Source organism: Ambystoma mexicanum, chromosome 2q, assembly GCF_040938575.1.
Source record: "Ambystoma mexicanum isolate Mex_15411 chromosome 2q, UKY_AmexF1_1, whole genome shotgun sequence".
NCBI lineage: Eukaryota > Metazoa > Chordata > Amphibia > Caudata > Ambystomatidae > Ambystoma > Ambystoma mexicanum.
The window spans coordinates 683,224,337-683,242,740 of record NC_090924.1 but is presented as its reverse complement, the minus strand read 5'-3'; the positions used below and the strand labels follow the sequence as shown (position 1 = coordinate 683,242,740).

General features: G+C 46.6%; 1 protein-coding gene across 1 annotated transcript in view; it reads right to left on the bottom strand.

Moving 5' to 3' along the window:
- Positions 1-18,404, bottom strand: part of LOC138568799 (maestro heat-like repeat-containing protein family member 1) — a 108,008-nt gene that overhangs the window by 11,929 nt on the left and 77,675 nt on the right. Inside the window, exon 3 of the mRNA XM_069646573.1 lies at positions 4,158-4,295. Coding sequence (XP_069502674.1) covers positions 4,158-4,295 — 138 coding nt within the window. The remainder of the gene's footprint in view (positions 1-4,157; positions 4,296-18,404) is intronic.

Here is an 18,404-nt window from a genome sequence, read left to right as displayed (position 1 = left end):
ACAATACAATAGGCAGATATGGGGGGATCACACCTAGATTTGAGAATCATGGGAGAGAGGCCTAGGTTTCACAATACAATTAGCAGCAGGGGAGAACACACCTGGCTGTGGGAATCCTGTATAGTGGGAGAGAGGCCTGGGTTTCCCCATACGAAAGGTTTCACAATACAATAGGCAGATATGGGTGGATCACACCTAGATTTGAGATTCCTGTATGGTAGGAGAAAGGCCTACGTTTAACAACAGAATAGGTTTTGACAACTGTTCTGTTCACAATGGATTTCCTAGTGAGTGTGATGGATGTGTCATATTGATGTACTTCTTTCCCTGGTGGAGTTGTATGGTGGGGTGAATGCTAATGTGGTTATTAGTACCAGTGAAATTGCGCCTACCTTATCTGTTGATGCTGGTTGATGGCAGTCTGTTCTTCGTTTGGCGAGTCTGGCACTGCAGCTGGCTGCTAATGCTGGTTTGTGAGTGGAATTATGCTTTTGCAACCCCCCCGTTGAGTGCGGTTTCAGCAGGGATGTGTTGGCTGTTGTTAGACAGAATAGTTAGAGTTTGACACTGCACCAGGGTACTCAGGTGGGAGAACTGCTGGTCCTTTTCCTTGAGTTCAGTGCAGTGAATGAGCTAGGTGATGGGGCACAGTGGGTCTGTTTGGTTATATATGTCACTGAGGAATTGAGGGGGTAGTTGGTAGTTTAGGCTTGGTTTATGTTAGTGGGTGCCTACTTCCCCTGCTGACACCTGCATACACGCTTTGGAGCCACTACTGTAGTAGTAGCCCTTTGCCATGGGCCCTTAGCCGAAAGGGCTGCACAGGCAGACGGGCTGCCCTGGGATGAAGTGTTAAGAGGGTCTACTGACCAATCATAGAAGGGGGGTGGGGAGGGAGGAGGGAACAGGGCTTAGACCAGGAAGCGGGAGTGGGAAACAACACTGCACTGCGCTCAGAGTGCTAAACAATTTTAAAGGCAGCAAAGGTGGCAAATTAGCAACAGGTTATGGGGCCCCACCTTACCTCTGGAAAAACACGAGGAGAAGTGCTGGTACTGCGAGAGTGCAGGGCATAGAGCCTCGCTGAGTAGGACTCAAGCGACAGCCCAATCAGAGCAGGGAGGCGGGGACGGGGGAGGGGGGAGGGAACAGGGCCAAGACCAGGAAGGGTGAACCATTGGACCGCGCACAGAGCGCTAATCAATTTTAAAGGCAGCAAAGGTGGCAAATTAGCAACAGGCTATGGGACAATTCCTTACCTCTGGGGCACTAACTAGCCCCTTTGTCAAAGTACCCAATAAATAACTTCCTATTACAGAAACAGCATTTTTCAGGGGCGGAGCTAGCCCCAACATTCACACGGGGACATCTAAGAACTGAAAGTGCAATGATGCACTCACAGGTTGAATGTTCGGTGCCGTAAGAGGTGGGACTGTCATAAATGTGGGTCTAGGACCAGCTTACAACACAACAAAAAGTGGAAGTTCGTTTAACTTTTCAAAAGATCCTCTTGCTAATGCACAAATCAGTTTGTGGCAAACTCAAGCCATCAGAAATTAGAGTGGTTTGAGGTCTTGACTTATCATGCGTAATGTGAATACTCTACATGTTTGTGTACATTTTGTATAAACACTGTGGGGCCAAGTCATGGAAAAGTGTGCATTTTTCCCGCAAAGTCTGCATGCTGAGAATGACCTTGCGCGAGCCTGCGCGCAGAATAATAAATGCGCCCCCATGTATTCATGGAATTTTCTGCGCACAGTAACCATATATGCAAGTCGCGACCAGAACGCCCACAACACGCCCCCATGCAAAGGTAAAACTGCCAGAACAGCTAGCTTTGCGTGCTCCCTGGGCATGAATACAGGCACCCTTCAAGCGGTGTGTGTGGTCTCCCGCAAGCAGCCCTGCATCTCGGGGACCCAGTGCAGGGTCCCTCGCAAATGTTACCGATGCCACGACAACATGCGTGCAATGTTTTGTAACTCATGTAAAACTCAGAAAATCGGCTTGCAAACCCCGTAAACTGTTCCTGCACCACACTGCACTGCGCACGTGACCCCTAAGTCCAATTGGATCCCCGGCTGCATACATGCACCCCTAAATCTGACATGCAGATCCACCTCCGCGCTGCGATTCATGTGCACAAGTGTACTTACGTCTGCCTTCGGGTGGAGGCAAGATGGAGGGATTTGCATGGGAATTTCGCAGGCGAGAGGATGCATGGTCACATCCATGAATACGCTTGGTTGTGTGCATTTACGGGCCTTCTATGGACTGCCTGCAGCCCGTCCCTCAAAATGCCCACTTTTCCCCTTGTTCTTCCTCATTTTCCAAGTTCTGCCCCCTGCTCCGCCCTCTGTGCAGGCCTTACCCACGCTCTGCATGGTGTCTCGTGCAAGGCACTAGACTACTCGCAGAGACATGCCGAGCCTGTGCGAAGTCCACGCAAGTCACGAAAAAGTGTTGCGCAGTCGATGCCATGAATCGACGAACAGGGTTTTGCACGCAGAATGGCGTGCAAATCCATGATTTTAAATGTAAATAATTCCATGTATCGACCCTTGAGCCACCTTTGCGTGCAACCCCGGGTGCAAAGAAATGCACCCTTCAAACAGTGCATTGGTTCCCCCGCAAGCCGGCCTGTATCTCAAGGACCCTGCACGGGGTCTTCCATAAATGTTACTGGTACCCCGACAACATGTGTATGATGTATCGTAACTCGAGTAAAACTCTGCATGCGAACCACCGTAAACCATTCCTGCACCACACTAGACTCTGCACGCGCACCCCTAAATCCAACCGGATCCCCGGCTACGTACACGCACCCCTAAATCCGGCATGCAAGCCCACCCCCACACTGCGATTCCTATGCACATGTGTCCTTACGCCTCCATTTGTGTGGCGAAGAGATGGAGGGATTTGCATGGGCATTTCCCAGGTGAGAGGTTGTGCGATCACATCCATGAATACACTTTGAAATGTGCATTTGTGAGCATGCTATGGACTGCCTGCCGCCCATGCCTCGTTGCACCCACTTTTTACCTTGTTCTTCCTAATTTTCTGCGTTCCGCCCCCTACTCCGCCCTCTGAGTAGGCCTCACCCACGCCCTGTGTGATGTCTTGCGCAAGGCACTCGACCGCTCGCAGAGACGTGCCGAGTCTGCGTGAAGTCCACGCATGTTACGGAAAAGTCCTGCGCAGTCGATTCCATGAATCGACAAACAGGGCTTTGCACGAAGAATGGCGCACAAATCCCCGATTTTCCACACAAAATATTCCATGAATCGGCCCCTTTGTGTAGAAACATATTCATTCTGATTGTGCGTCGTGTACATACTGTATATGTCTGCGTACATTTTGTATAGAAACAGTTTCAAGGGCCCTTGTGACATTTACGACCCCACCCTAACATTTAAAGGCACATTCCTAATACTTGAATGTTGCTGCAAAGACAATGGCCTGCATACCCTCTCCCTAATAACGAGAATGCCTCTGTTCATACAAAGGTTTTCATAATCAGTGTATTTAATTTCAGGGGTGGGTTGTTAGTATTTGTATTCATTTGTCTGTCCTTTTATTTTGATTTTAAGTCTTGTATTTTTTATACAATTTTCATTGGACATTTCCTTTATTTCCGTACCACCATAGTATTGTTACTTTGGATGCTTCCTTGCTGACTCGCACCCCTCCTCCAGAGTATAGCCTTCCCTCAGCCCATGCTATTTTAAAGAGGTGAAGGAAGTGTCCCATTCATGTTGTGCCTGTTTAACCTTTAAGAAGGAGATCACTACTGATTTAGTAGTAGGTTGGGCCTGAGTAGGAGTTTAGAAACCACTTCTTATCGCTGTACTCACGCATAGCAGTAGTCATTTCATCACCATTCTAAAAGAACACAGAACCTTCATTTAGATCGTTTCAGAGTGCTGCCCACACAGATAAGTGGGAGTGCTTTGGGTGAGGGCATGTACAATGAGCTGGCTTGCTTTATCAGACAGGTGGCTTGCTGGCTTGGCATTATAAAAAGCCCAAGACTCATTAAAATGGATAAATGCAATATTCACAGAGTAACGGACTCGAGGGCTTTACCTCATCACCTCTAGCTGGAATCTATCCTCACCATTAGAGGCACACTCTCTTCCACCTTCTCTTCTTACCTGACCAGTTGGGACAGCCCAGCTCTGTAATTTTCTGTGCTCTGTAAATTCTCCCAGCCGTGTGCTGTCTCCATCTTGTCAATCACAAGCCCATACCCAGAATCGCGCAGCAATATATTTAAGGCCTGGAGTGCACACCTAAACACAAAACATTCTCAAGTTTAGGGAGAATTATATGATTCGTTACATAGATAAGTGGCATCATTACTCTATGCAATAGTCACCAGCAAACTGCTCAACAGGAATTCTGCTGTAGAGAAAATAAGCTAGCATGCTACCATCTAGTGCTGATAGTAAAAGAAGGTGCTGGTGTGGTTATATTTTAACTAGCATGCTAGGGAAATGTAATGCACGTATGTCAAAGTCTCTTGAGGAGGAAATGGAACACAGACACAGAAGGATGGACTGGGGTCATGCTGTGAAACAGCACCTTGTGTGATTTCCCCCGGAAGATAATTAGGGATCAGCAATCTATGGGAGATGAAAAAATCTCATTTTACAATCACTGGCCAAACATATAGTGAACAACTATGCAAACCTACATAGAAGGTCTCAAAATACCCTAACAGTACATGTGTGATACTATAACAAATGTCCCCAGTTTTAGTACTAAATCTATTGGGAGAGTAGATAAGGGGACTTGCTTTTGACATTTGCTTTTTTGACGTACCATGGGGCAACATGTTCTGCCACATTCCGACCTTTATGCATGCTTCAGGATTATATTTGCAAGGAATTGTAATTAAAAACAATGTAAATATGTTAGATGCACATATTTGATTTATTTTATTGAGTGTGTATAGGGTGCTTATACAACAAAAATGGTGTTTCCAAATGCTACAAGGCAAAAGTAGGGAGGGAACAAGGGGAGTAAATAAAAAATAACAAAAAAACGTAGATAAACATTTGCGGTCCTACTAAGCCTTGTGGTATTCGGATTGTGCAAGTGCAGAGATGAGAAGTGCATGAGAGAGGGAAGGGAGGGGGCAGGAGGGAACAAGGAATGGGCAAGTGATAATGGGAACCCAGGATGGGAAGTACCAGGGGGTCCCAGGGGAAGGGACACTGGCAAAGTGCTAGGGCGAAGGTATCCCAAGGTTGGCGATGCAGAGCCGCACAGCTGGGGGCCCAGAGGGCAGTGCTGAGGGGTGGGGGGTGTTGGTGTCAACCTGGTGGAGAGCCTGCTAACCTTTTCGATTCATGAGGGGCCAGGCTGCCATTCTCAGCAGCAGTGGGAAATTGGCAGGGGAGGGACAAAGGGAAAGAGGTAGAGAAAAGAAGGATTGTAAGAAGTTTTTGGAAACTAAAGAGGTCAGTTTCAAGTCTAAGAGGGGTAGGGAGACTGTTCTGAAGGGAGGCACCACCCGAGGATGGAGACCTACCCCCAAACTCTCTGCATGAAGAAGCACTTGATCAGCAGAGAGTTGGAGCTAGAGGAGTGGAGGGATTGAGCCGGGAGGTATTTAGGGAGGGAAAGCTGGAGATAGCGGGGTCCCATTCCACAGAAGGCCTTGTGGATGATACAGAGGGTCTTAAATTTTATCCTTGCAACCACCGGGAGCCCGTGGAGACATTTAAGGGCAGGAAAGATACGGTGGCTGGGCTTGATGCCAAGGATAGGTATTGCAGCCTTATTGTGGATTAGTTGAAGCGGGTGAAGGGAGGAAAGGGGCAGATTGAGAAATAGGCTATTGCAGTAGTCCAGCCTAGAGAAACCAGAGCTCTGGAGGCATTGAGCTTCTAGGGGGAGGTGAAAAAAGGCAAAACGCCTCCAAGGAGAAGCTGGTCCAAGATATGAGCGGTGAAGGAGAGAGAGGAATCGAAGATGACCCCAACATTGTTGGTCTCCCTAGGTGGTGAGGGTGGAGGGCCCAAGCAGGGCAGCCAGAAGACAGAGGGAAGGAGGGAAATGGGCCGGCCACGGGTGTCCCATTAAGGAGTATCTCAGTCTTACTGGCATTAAGACAAAGATCATTAGCCGTGCACCATGCCTGAATAGCGGTCAGACAATCGGGAATGAGAGAGGCGGAAGAGGAGGTAGTAGAGGGAAGTTTGAGGAAAGCTGTGTGTCATCAGCATAACACTGGAAATGAGGAGAGAAGGAGGAGATCAGGTGGACAAGAGGGGCGAGGGAGATATTGAAGAGCTGAGGCGATAGGAGAGAGCCCTGGGGTATGCCACAGGTAGAGAGTGAGGTGGTGGAGGAGAAAGGGCCCAGTTGCACCTGGGAGGGGCAGTTAGTTAGGAAGGAGGTCTGCCAATCAAGTGCCCGGTCCATGATGCCGAGGGTATCGCAGAGCCGTTTTATGAGGATAGAATGGTTGACCATGTCAAAGGCCGAGGAGAGATCGAGGAGGATGAAAACAGCAGAGTTGGAGTGAAGATTAACGAGCAGATCTTCCGGGGTGTTCAGGAGAGCAGTTTCTGTGCCTCTGGAAGCTTGGAATCCAGATTGATGGTCATGGAGACAACCAGCAAGTTCAGTGTTATGGATCAGTTGGGGGAAGACCAAATTCTCCAAGAGTTTGCCAAGGAAGGGGGTGGTAGAGATATGGCAATTGTAAGCCGGGCAGGAAGGGTCTTCCGACGGCTGTTTTAGGAGAGGATGCACACTAGAGTGCTTGAGGGATGGAGGAAAGGAGCAAGTGGCAAACCAAAAGTTGCGGAAATCGGCTAGAGCCGGGGCGAGGGAGGGGGTATTGTCCTTAGTTCTGGGGAGCACCTGTTTGGATGAGACCTTCAAAGAATGGACAACTTTAGAAACCTCAACAGGTGCAATGCACAAGAAGGAGGATAGTGCTAGAGGGGAGATCAAGAGAGGGAGTAGGGATCTCATTCTCAGACGAGCCTCTGGCACCAGAAAAATGCAGTATTCCATGAGGCAAAGCAACCGGGGGGCGCCGCCCCCCACCCAGGGAGTGTGCAGAGAACAGTGTTCACTCTGCATCATTCGTTTTTTTTCATGACGTGTGCAGAGAACAGTTTTCACTCCTCTGCATCTCATTCGTTTTTGTTATGAGCAGCATGGGGGGGGTGCCATGCCGGCAAATGACTGTGTAAAAAAAAAAATTGCATTGCATTGCGTCACAGGTCTCACAGAGGGGCGCGTCCCATTTTACGCTGTTTTTTGTAGTGTAAAATGCATGGAGCTCGTAACTCCACGCATTTTACGTAACCCATAGCCATTTAAGCAGCTGGCGGGGCGCTAGAGAGGTGGCCCCGCCAATATTTATCTTTACGCAAACAGTGCAGTGTCAATGGATGGGTCTGACATTTTACAGTAAGCATTGCATAGCAACTCAATATCCTGAATGTCATTGGCTGTTTGCCAGCCAATGACATTCATGAGTGCGGGCGGGGTCATGGTGGTGACGATGTGAACTTCTCACTTCGTGATGGACAGTGAGTTGAGGAAGTTGTCTAGAGCGAGAACAGCAGAGGGCCCACACGCACGGACAGGCCCTGCCTTGGAAACTCAGGCTCCGGTAAGTGTGTGTGAACTTATCTTCTTGAAATTGTTTTTTACTGTGCGCAGCCCGGCCTTCATTCTCCAGGGCAGCAGGGCTGGCTGTCTGGACTTGAGCCCTGTCCTGGGGAATGCAGGGCCGAGTCCTGAAGCTCTGCCCTAGGGAATGCTGGGCCTAGTTGTCGACGCTGTTAAGCTGTCGAAAACTAGGCCGTGTATACCTCAACCCCCTCCACCCCCCCTGCCTGCATCCATCGATGCTGGACTCTCCCAATTACTACACATTCCAGTTGCCCACTGGAATCCTTTCTGTACAGCTTTCATCTGCGGTAATATACAATTCTATGAAATATGTATATTACTGCAGATTCTTAATCGATTCATGGCTGCACATAATATGGCCAGTCAGTGTAGAAGGAAGAATGCTTACCTTGCCAGGCCTGTCGAAGTGGAAACAACGCAAAGGAAGCGACCAAGCACCCCTGCCAACAATATTATTTACACCCACACTCCCCAATCGCAAACACCTGCAAGAGTGCATGGCCACTGTTTTGGGCGTATTTTCATCTTTGCCCAGAAATCCTAAAATCCGGGCTACCTCACGTGAAATGTTTTAAGGGGATTGGAACCAAAGGTTAATGGTGCGATACTCTGTTGAAATTAAAGTACTTCAAGTAGAAGCTAACTAGTTTGTGGGGGTTGGGGTGTGTACATCCTAAATCTCACACTGCTTAGTGCATTTCACTGGTTATGTTATCATAATATGAGCTATTTGTAAGGTCAGAATGTGAAGTGTTTAGTTGCTTCCACTCCCAGAGGCAGCCACGTTGTTGTCATGTAAAGTACAGATAAAGTGCCCTCTCTCACTGAGGAGCATGTTTTGATTAAACACTCTGCATGCATGGAAGCACAAAATGCTCAAGCACATGTGAATGGCACATGGTACATTTACTGGAAGAATTATGCTTTAAAGCAGGGATTCTCTGTTGTCCAGTTAAGAGAAAGCAGAAACATCCAGGTGTTTTTTCCTAACAACTAGTCGGACTCGTGTTTAAAAGCACTTACTGTTGCATTCATGAATGCTTGTTGAGACTACACACACAGTTTGGCCATCCGGTATTGTGGGAATGTTCGTCATGTGCTGCAATCTTGGGGGACCCTGCGTTGTGCTTGTCACTCACGATTTAAACACATGGGGCATAAGAGACTTTCAAATTGAGATGAAAGGGCAGATTATTTTTAAGTGCACATGAAAAATACAGTGTCTGTTTGTTTTCTATGGTTGTTGTGAGTATATAGAGACTGCGCTTTAAGTCTGACCCACATATGTAGGGGGAACACATGGGGAGGAAGGGGAAGAGTGAAAGGAGGGCAGTATGGGAGAGAAGAGGGTGGTGCAAGGAGGAATAAAGAGGTCTGCAGTTGAAATCCTTGGTTTCTGTGTCTTCATTAAAGAAAGAAAGTGTCTAACAATGGTAGGTGGTGAGATGTGAATGATGAGAAATCAAATTAATTATCCTACACTGCACCTGCTACAGTGAATTGAGAAATCTATTAAGCATCTTTCCATTTAATAGCTGTGATGTACCGCTTTCCGAGGTGGAATCCGCCTGACCGCTTAACCTTGCGGCCCTTGTGGGGAGGGGGCGTTGTAGGAAACATAACCATTGGAGGTGATTTACAGAGCAATGAAGATCTGTGTGAAATGGGAATTCTCAAAAGCGTCCTCTTTCCGGTGGGATGTAATTTGAGGCCTGATGTGTTGAGGTTATTAGTGAGAGGGGGCAGCACGACCTCTGCACGTGTACAACCAAAAACATTATTTTGACTCTGCATTCTCTTGTATTTTCTCCCTTGCTTGTCATCAGACGTTCAAGTGCTTTAGTGCATGGCTGCAGCATGGACAGAGGAGCAGGGCTCTGTTAGAGGCCCTGCGGCCGCCGCATGTATGTCACATTATCTTGCATTTGTATAGCACCTACTGGCATATTTTATGCATAAAAGCACTTTTGTCTATAAAGAAGAAAAGGAGGTTTATAAAAGAGTGAAAGACTTGTCTTTGGGAGAAGGAGGCAGGTCTGTGTAGCGGGTAGCGGTTAGGCATGGAAGTGAGATGGGTTGGAGGCATGCACCCTCTATAAAATATGCATTTTACACATGTAACGTCCCACTCTGAGCCCTTCTCTTGCACAGTTGACCCTCACAGGTGTGTAAAATCAATTCAGAACTTGTAAATTTAGCAACAGATAGTGAGGTTCCAGGTGATGCAAGAAGTTTCACTACTTCAGTACTTCACGTTGCCTACTTAGAACGCATCTCAGTGGTTTACATTTTCATTACATTCTCAACCTTAGGGGATACACGCATATAAATACCAGTAACAGCATGAAAAAATGATATTTTTCCATCATTACTGGATAGCTATATAATACATTTCTTTATGCATGCAGCATAGTACCAGCTATTCTCAATACAAGCTGCGGTGGAATGAACCATCACACTTGCCCACAAAAGAATAATGTACCACCATTCCATTAGTACCTAACACCTAATACTTTTTAAGTCACGTGTGTGTGGGTTTGGACAGTAAATTGCACATTTTGAAAGCCATTTTTTCCAAAATGATTGTGGGGGGAGAACCCCCTCACACCCTCTTTGATGTGGGTTGGGCTCACTTGTTGCGCTTGCTCGCTTCCAAATTCGCCCAGAGAAATATACGCCCCACCACCTTTCAAAGTCACCAGCCGCCACTGCCTGCTAACCTTTTCGATTCATGAGGGGCCAGGCTGCCATTCTCAGCAGCAGTGGGAAATTGGCAGGGGAGGGACAAAGGAAAAGAGGTAGAGAAAAGAAGGATTGTAAGAAGTTTTGGGAAACTAAAGAGGTCAGTTTCAGGTCTAAGAGGGGTAGGGAGACTGTTCTGAAGGGAGGCACCACCCGAGGATGGAGACCTACCCCCAAACTCTCTGCTTGGAGAGGCACTTGATCAGCAGAGAGTTGGAGCTAGAGGAGTGGAGGGATTGAGCAGGGAGGTATTTAGGGAGGGAAAGTTGGAGATAGCGGGGTCCCAGTCCACAGAAGGCCTTGTGGATGATACAGAGGGTCTTAAATGTTATCCTTGCAACCACCGGGAGCCCGTGGAGACATTTAAGGGCAGGAAAGATACGGTGGCTGGGCTTGAGGCCAAGGATAGGTCTTGCAGCCTTATTGTGGATTAGTTGAAGCGGGTGAAGGGAGGAAAGGGGCAGATTGAGAAATAGGCTATTGCAGTAGTCCAGCCTAGAGAAACCAGAGCTCTGGAGGCATTGAGCTTCTAGGGAGAGGTGAAAAAAGGCAAAACGCCTCCAAGGAGAAGCTGGTCCAAGATATGAGCGGTGAAGGAGAGAGAGGAATCGAAGATGACCCCAACATTGTTGGTCTCCCTAGGTGGTGAGGGTGGAGGGCCCAAGCAGGGCAGACAGAAGACAGAGGGAAGGAGGGAAATGGGCCACAGGTGTCCCAATAAGGAGTATCTCAGTCTTACTGGCATTAAGACAAAGATCATTAGCCGTGCACCATGCCTGAATAGCGGTCAGACATTCGGGAATGAGAGAGGCGGAAGAGGAGGTAGTAGAGGGAAGTTTGAGGAAAGCTGTGTGTCATCAGCATAACACTGGAAATGAGGAGAGAAGGAGGAGATCAGGTGGACAAGAGGGGCGAGGGAGATATTGAAGATCTGAGGCAATAGTAGAGAGCCCTGGGGTATGCCACAGGTAGAGAGTGAGGTGGTGGAGGAGAAAGGGCCCAGTTGCACCTGGGAGGGGCAGTTAGTTAGGAAGGAGGTCTGCCAATCCAGTGCCCGGTCCATGATGCCGAGGGTATCGCAGAGCCGTTTTATGAGGATAGAATGGTTGACCATGTCAAAGGCCGAGGAGAGATCGAGGAGGATGAAAACAGCAGAGTTGGAGTGAAGATTAACGAGCAGATCTTCCGTGGTGTTCAGGAGAGCAGTTTCTGTGCCTCTGGAAGCTTGGAATCCAGATTGATGGTCATGGAGACAACCAGCAAGTTCAGTGTGATGGATCAGTTGGGGGAAGACCAAATTCTCCAAGAGTTTGCCAAGGAAGGGGGTGGTAAAGATAGGGCAATTGTAAGCCGGGCAAGAAGGGTCTGCCGACGGCTGTTTTAGGAGAGGATGCACACGAGAGTGCTTGAGGGATGGAGGAAAGGAGCAAGTGGCAAACCAAAAGTTGCAGAAATCGGCTAGAGCCGGGGCGAGGGAGGGGGTATTGTCCTTAGTTCTGGGGAGCACCCGTTTGGATGAGACCTTCAAAGAATGGACAACTTTAGAAACCTCAACAGGTGCAATGCACAAGAAGGAGGATAGTGCTAGAGGGGAGATCAAGAGAGGGAGTAGGGATCTCATTCTCAGACGAGCCTCTGGCACCAGAAAAATGCAGTATTCCATGAGGCAAAGCAACCTCAAAAAATCGTTGGTTGGAAGACACTAGGCTGAATTTTGGTGACCATCTGCAGAATGTTATGAGCCCTCGGGCGGCAAGGCTTTTCCCAAGGAGGCACCCAGGACTGCTCTGATAAATTGGTGTTTTTGAGATGGTATCATGTTTGAGTGAGAAGCCCAGTTTATGGAGTAAGTGGCAAGTCATGCTGAGATGTTTCAGGGTCTGTTCGGGAGAACGAGCCTTGATCAGCCAATCATTCATGTAGGGGTAGACGTGAAAACCCCCTCTCCTGAGACTCTCTGCCACCACAGCATCAACTTGGTGAATACCGTCGGAGTGGAGGTCAGCCCAAATGGCAGAACTCGAAATTGATAATGAGAACGGCCAACTGCGAGCCTCAGGTACCTCCTGTGCTTGTGATGGATAGGCACATGAAAGTAAGCATCCTGAAGGTCCAATGACACCATCATGTCTCGGAGTTGGAGGGCCTGAAGGATCTGAGAAAGGGTAACCATCTTGAACTTGTCCTTCCTGAGGAACTTGTTCAAGTTTCTTAAGTCCAAGATGGGTCTCAATCCTCCATCCTCCATCCTTTGTGGGCATTAGAAAATACAGGGAGTACCAACCATTCTTCAGGGATGTGGTCAGCCGTTTTTTTTGCTGTGTAGTTCTACACGATGAACTGACATTTAGACAAGGGACAAGTGGCATTTGCCGATTTTAAAGCCATGCTACCTGCAGTAAATACTTTCTGTGCCCAAGCATACACCCGTGTATCCCTGTCTGTAGGAATGGTAGGGTAAGCACATTGTTTTGTGGACATGGCTGCCTGGATTATCAACATTTCCGGAGTCGGGTGCTTGGTTAAATAATCCGGGTCCCTACTGGATGGCCTATATTTTTGGGGAAAGTTAACCGCAGAAATAAAATAGAATCTGGGGTTTCCCAATTTGTTGTAACCCTTTTTTGTAAAGCAAAACCCTTTTTTGTAAAGAAATATGGAAGGTTCAAAATGGGATCCCTCTTTGGACCTTCGTCTAATATGTCTGTTAAGTCATCCTGCTGAATAGGAGGAGCAGGTCTACTCATCCCAAAATGTCCACTACTTTGCTCATTAATTGTCTGTAAGAGCTATATGCGTGATCTGCAGGATCTGGCTTCCGAAATTCCAGCTCAGGAGATGTATCTACCCCACTGGCTGATTGTAGTTTTTCATACAGGTCTCTAAGCCTAGATTCCTCTGAAATGAATTCATCTGGTACATTTGGGGTGCCATATTGAAGGCCAAAAAGTGTTTGATCATCATCAGATGGTTCATGTTCTTCATAAATTGAAGAAAGAGATTTTAAAAAACCTTTTTGTGGCAGAGGTGTTGTAAGATTTTTCTTGTGTTGCCTTCAATGGCTCTGAAAAAGTTCACGAAGTAGGCTTTGAGGCTAATGGCGTCAAAGTCTTCGACTTAGGTATTGATGGCTTCCATATGGGTGTTGAAGGTTCCGACGTTCAGGGCATCGATAGAACGATCATGTTTTTATCAAAGTTGTCTTTGACAAAGCCCTTGAGGGGCTGGACTCTCGACTTGTCGAGGTCCTCAACACTTTTTCATTCCTTCGAGGGCTCAAAGACTCCCAATGATCGATGTTCATCAGGTTTGCGTCCGGATTCGAGGGTGCACAGGGTTTCGCCTTAGACTTCCCTTTTTGCAGAGCGACATGCACATGGTGTTTCTTCCGTTCTTTCGAGGGAGTTGGGGATTCTCTCTTGAAGATTTTCATCATTTCTCTCCAAAACTCTTCCCATTTAGCTGGTGAGTCGGATTTCGTTGGACATGTGATTCTCTAGGGTGATGAGTCACTCGAGGTAGAAGGAGACCTATGACGTCTTTTCTTCGACTTCTTGGAGGAAGATGAAGAATGACTTGGACGACTCCTTGATCGAGATTTCTTTGATCTTTTTCGATTAGGAGAATCTCTCGACTCATCAGAAGTACGTTTTTTTGGAACAGAAGGGGAATTAGGAATTCTACCCACAATTTACCTCTACGCTCTCTCAGAGCCTTGTCAGTCATCGCCTGACAGGAATTACACGATGCTCCATGGAGAGGAGCCACAGGCAAACACGGTGGGGGTCGGTGATGGACATCTTCGACCCACAATTCTGACATTCCTTAAAACCCGTCTTGGGCATCGATGGAGTCGATGGTGAAGACATGACGTATTCTGAAAAGAAGCGAAGCGTGCTATCATTTCTCTCAAAGCGAAAGCAGTGTCAGAAAAACGGAACTGAAGCCAACGGGCACTGCACGTGCTACATATATTGCGGATTACATTGACGGTCGGACGGAGGACTTTCAGGGACATCGAGTCATCGACGCTACCACACAGCGTCCTCTGTTGAGAAATATTTTGGCGAAGCAGCTGAAGCTGGAAGGATAATTATCAAAATATGAGGAATACATGGGAGCACACAATCCATTTGAAATGTTGTGCCTGCAGACTCATGGAAGTATTTACTGTGAACCATTACTTGGAATGCTAGTTTGTGGCTGAAGCTTCATGGGAGTGATTTACAGTGACCATTACTGGCATAGATAGGTCCTAGCCACAGCTTCATGCAAATAATGTATACTAACAATTACTTTCATGGGTAGATTGGGGCCGCAGCCTCATGCAAGTGATTTGCAGTGATCATTTCTGGCATAAATAGGTTGTGGCTGCGGTCTCATGCAAGTGATTTACAGTGACAATTAATGACCTTGATAGGATGTGGCTGCAGCCTCATGAATGTAATTTACAATGACGGTTAATGGGATTGATGGGTTGTAGCTGCTGCGGCTTATGCAAGTGGTTTACAGTGACTAATACTGGCATTGATAGGTTGTAGCTGAAGCATAATGCAAGTGGTTTGCAGTGGCCATTACTGGTCTTGCGAGGTTGTAGCTGCAGCCTCATGCAAGTGACTTAAAGTGACCATTACTGGCATAGATGGTGGCCGCAGCCTCCTGCAATGTTCTAAAATGTTCCTGCGTACTGTTGATGACATGGCTTTTACTGGATTTTTGCATGTGTTACCCTAGAGAACTAATTGTAAATTGTATGGATTTGACACAATTTTCGCAATCATTGTACTGTAAAATGGACTGTTTCAATACATTATTCTAAAAATGTTCATAGGGAGGACCCCCCATTCGACCCTACATTATTTTGGGCTCCCTCACTAAGTTTGGTTGCTCATGTCAATTTGGGGAAATATTTACCATCCATAACTGACTATGAATCATTTAGAATCCTGGTGCCCATTCAGGAGCTGCCCTCCCCCCAGACTCTGCCACTGCACATCGGGGGAGTGCAGCCGTTCAAAAGGTGCATCCTTTAGTTTGGAAAGAACCAGGGTGAGTTCCCATGTCTAGTCAATGCACTTCTACCATGAATACAAACGCAAGTTAAGTCTTTCCCTATATATTGTCTTGTGTGATGGCACAAAGATGAACCTTGATAGCAGAATACATTTCGCAAGGGATCCAGGATCAGCAAGAAAAGCAGGACCTTGTGAGGCTGTCGCAGTATAGAATGCAAATCAGCCTAAGAACACATGCAGCATACACTCCCCCACTTCTTTGTGCAGGTTTCCCTGGTCGACAATATCTGCCAGGATCTCCATGAAGACCTGTCATTTTCAGGTGACAAAACTCTTAGACCTCAGATTCCACACTCCCAGGATAATGATGTTCATGGGGAAGCACCCTGCCCTGCTTCCTGGGCAGCAGGTTGTGAAGGTGAAGGCAAAGGCAGCGGGATATGGGGCTCCTGAAGCGTCTTGTCAGGTCTGGGCGGAGTTGCAGGAGCAGGCTGACTCAGGTTCACTAAACACTAGTGGGGCTATTGGACCGACTGGACTCAGGAGGAGAATGAATGTGCGCTGGGTTTTCATGAGTGTTTATTTATTAATTTCCTTAACTGAGATCTATAGGGGAAAGGGCAGTGGTCGAAGTGGGCGGGAGCGATTGGGAGCGATGCTCCTCTACTTTTTTTTATTAAGGTTTTCTGTTCCTACACTTTTATTTTAAAAAGAAACCGTTCCAGAATGGTTTCAATTTAAAATAAAAGTCTAGGAAGAAGTTGAAACGTGCACTTTCAGTGCACTGCACTGGGCATTCCCTTAAACAGCAGGAACATACGTTTAGGGGTTTGTATTGTGCGTGAGAGGGCCTTGGTGATGGGGTCTGTGAGGATTGGGGCAGACAGAACAGCAGAGAACATAGTTCCACAACTTCTTTTTGTACACTTCGACCACTGGGAAAGGGATAATCCCATTCCAAAATGGAGATGCCTCAGCTCAGGAATGATTGGGGGAAAAGCAGTTGGGACACTATTTAGAACATTCACCAACGTTCTAAACTGACTTTCATCAGATTTGGTCCAGAGAGGTCACAGCAACTAGAGCTCCAGGAAATTAAGATAGAATTTCAAGAAGGAAGAAGAATCATTTACAGAACTAAAGATAAGTGCAAGCAAGTATAGTTTCAAGATGCAGAAGTATGTAAAAAGTCTGAAATACTATACAGTTTGTAAGGATTGAAAATAGTTGATTTTAACCTGTTAGACTATGCAAGATTCTGAGGAGAATTTCGTTAGAAATTTCTATTTAGCAGTAAAACAAGTAGCAGCATGAGGAAAGTGGAGAACTTGTTTTAGTCTTACTTGAAACTGATTCGTTTTTTAATGGAGAAGTCAGCGAGAGTGGCCTGAGCTAGAAAAAAGAACCCTTTGGTGTGAGCGTACTCCCAAGGAAAGCATTGCGTTGCCTGGGAACCCAGTCATAACTCCTGACGCAGCCTTGAAAAGACAATTGCACTGAGTGAGCCGAGCACAGAGAAATTAAATGAATGAGAAATGTGCACATGTTTTCAGAGGCAAGGTTCAAGCACGGGCAGCGTGGTAAGCAGGGCACACACAGGACAGTTTAGCAGAGCACAGGTGCGCGATGAAAAGTCACTAAAGAAGCAGGACAGAGTGTGATAGAAGTGCAGAGTTGGCACAGAGCACGGGAGTATCCCAGAGTTAGCTCAGAGCGCAGGAGGATGGTGACAAGAATTCCAAGAAGAGTTATAGAACTTGGGAGTGCAGGGATTATTATACAAGTTGTCAACCAAAGTAATTCAGAAAAGTTAAAAGGAATTTTTTATACATTTGTATTCAGAATTTAAAAATAGAAAACCAAAAAGAAATAAAACTAAGAGACTCAAAGTGCTTTTCTATAAAATAAAAAAAAACGAGTAGAGCAAGTCCAGAGAAAAGAAATTCAAGGAACTTTATGTCTTCCTTCCAGCAAGAAAGGAAGGCAATCAGGTCATGATAAAACAGAGGAAATAAATAAGCACTTGACCACAGTAAACAATTACCAGGTTTAACCAGTTGTGTGTTTGTATTGTAAATCCCACATCAAAGAATTGTACCACAAAAACTCAAGACCACGGAGTAGAGAACAGTGGGTGTAGAGCGGAGATCTGGCAGTTTTGTTTTGGTGTCTAATTCCCCTTTCCCTTCAGAGCTATCAAGTCTGTAGTGGGCTATATTCCCCAGGCAAGACAGAGCTGGTGGGGTCCGTGGGCCCATCGTCAATTCCCGCAGACTAGGCCCACATATGGGTGATCAGTATTATTTTACAAGGGACGCTCCACAGCTTGTTCATCAGTCTCTACACTAATGTGATCAGAGGAAAGGCAAACTAAAATGTCTCTGACAAGCTCATTGACAAAAAATCCCCCAAAGAGTCTAGGTGATGAAACCTGAAAGCAAAGTCTCTGCATTTTCTATTTTTTTGTGGTGGCAAAAAGTAATACCTCCGGATATCCATACAGACCAAAGACCTCTTCTAGATGACGAAAGTCCAACCCTCAGTTGTGACTTGGTTTTTAGTCCTCTGCTTAACAAATCTGTAGTGACATTCTCCCCAAATGAAGTGCATCCAAATCATGCACACCTACCTAGAAAAAAGAGATAGCAAAAGGGTCCCGTCTGAATTTATTGCAGAGTGCATCAAGGTGGCCTTAACAAATAATTTCTTCATCAAGGGAAGTACTTACTACCAACAACAGCACGGCATGAGCATGGGTGCAACCTTTGCCCCAGACCTGGCAAATCTATTCATGGATGATCTTGAAAATAGGTCAATCTATGCCGAAAATAATCCCTTCAAATATTAGATTAAAGCTCGGCATTGTTACAAACACGATGTTTTCATGCTATGGGGAAGCGTGCCGAACTCGCTTAAGGCATTTTTGGAATGGCTCAACAAATAGGGAGCGTGCAATAATTTCACTATGACCTCTAATAAGAA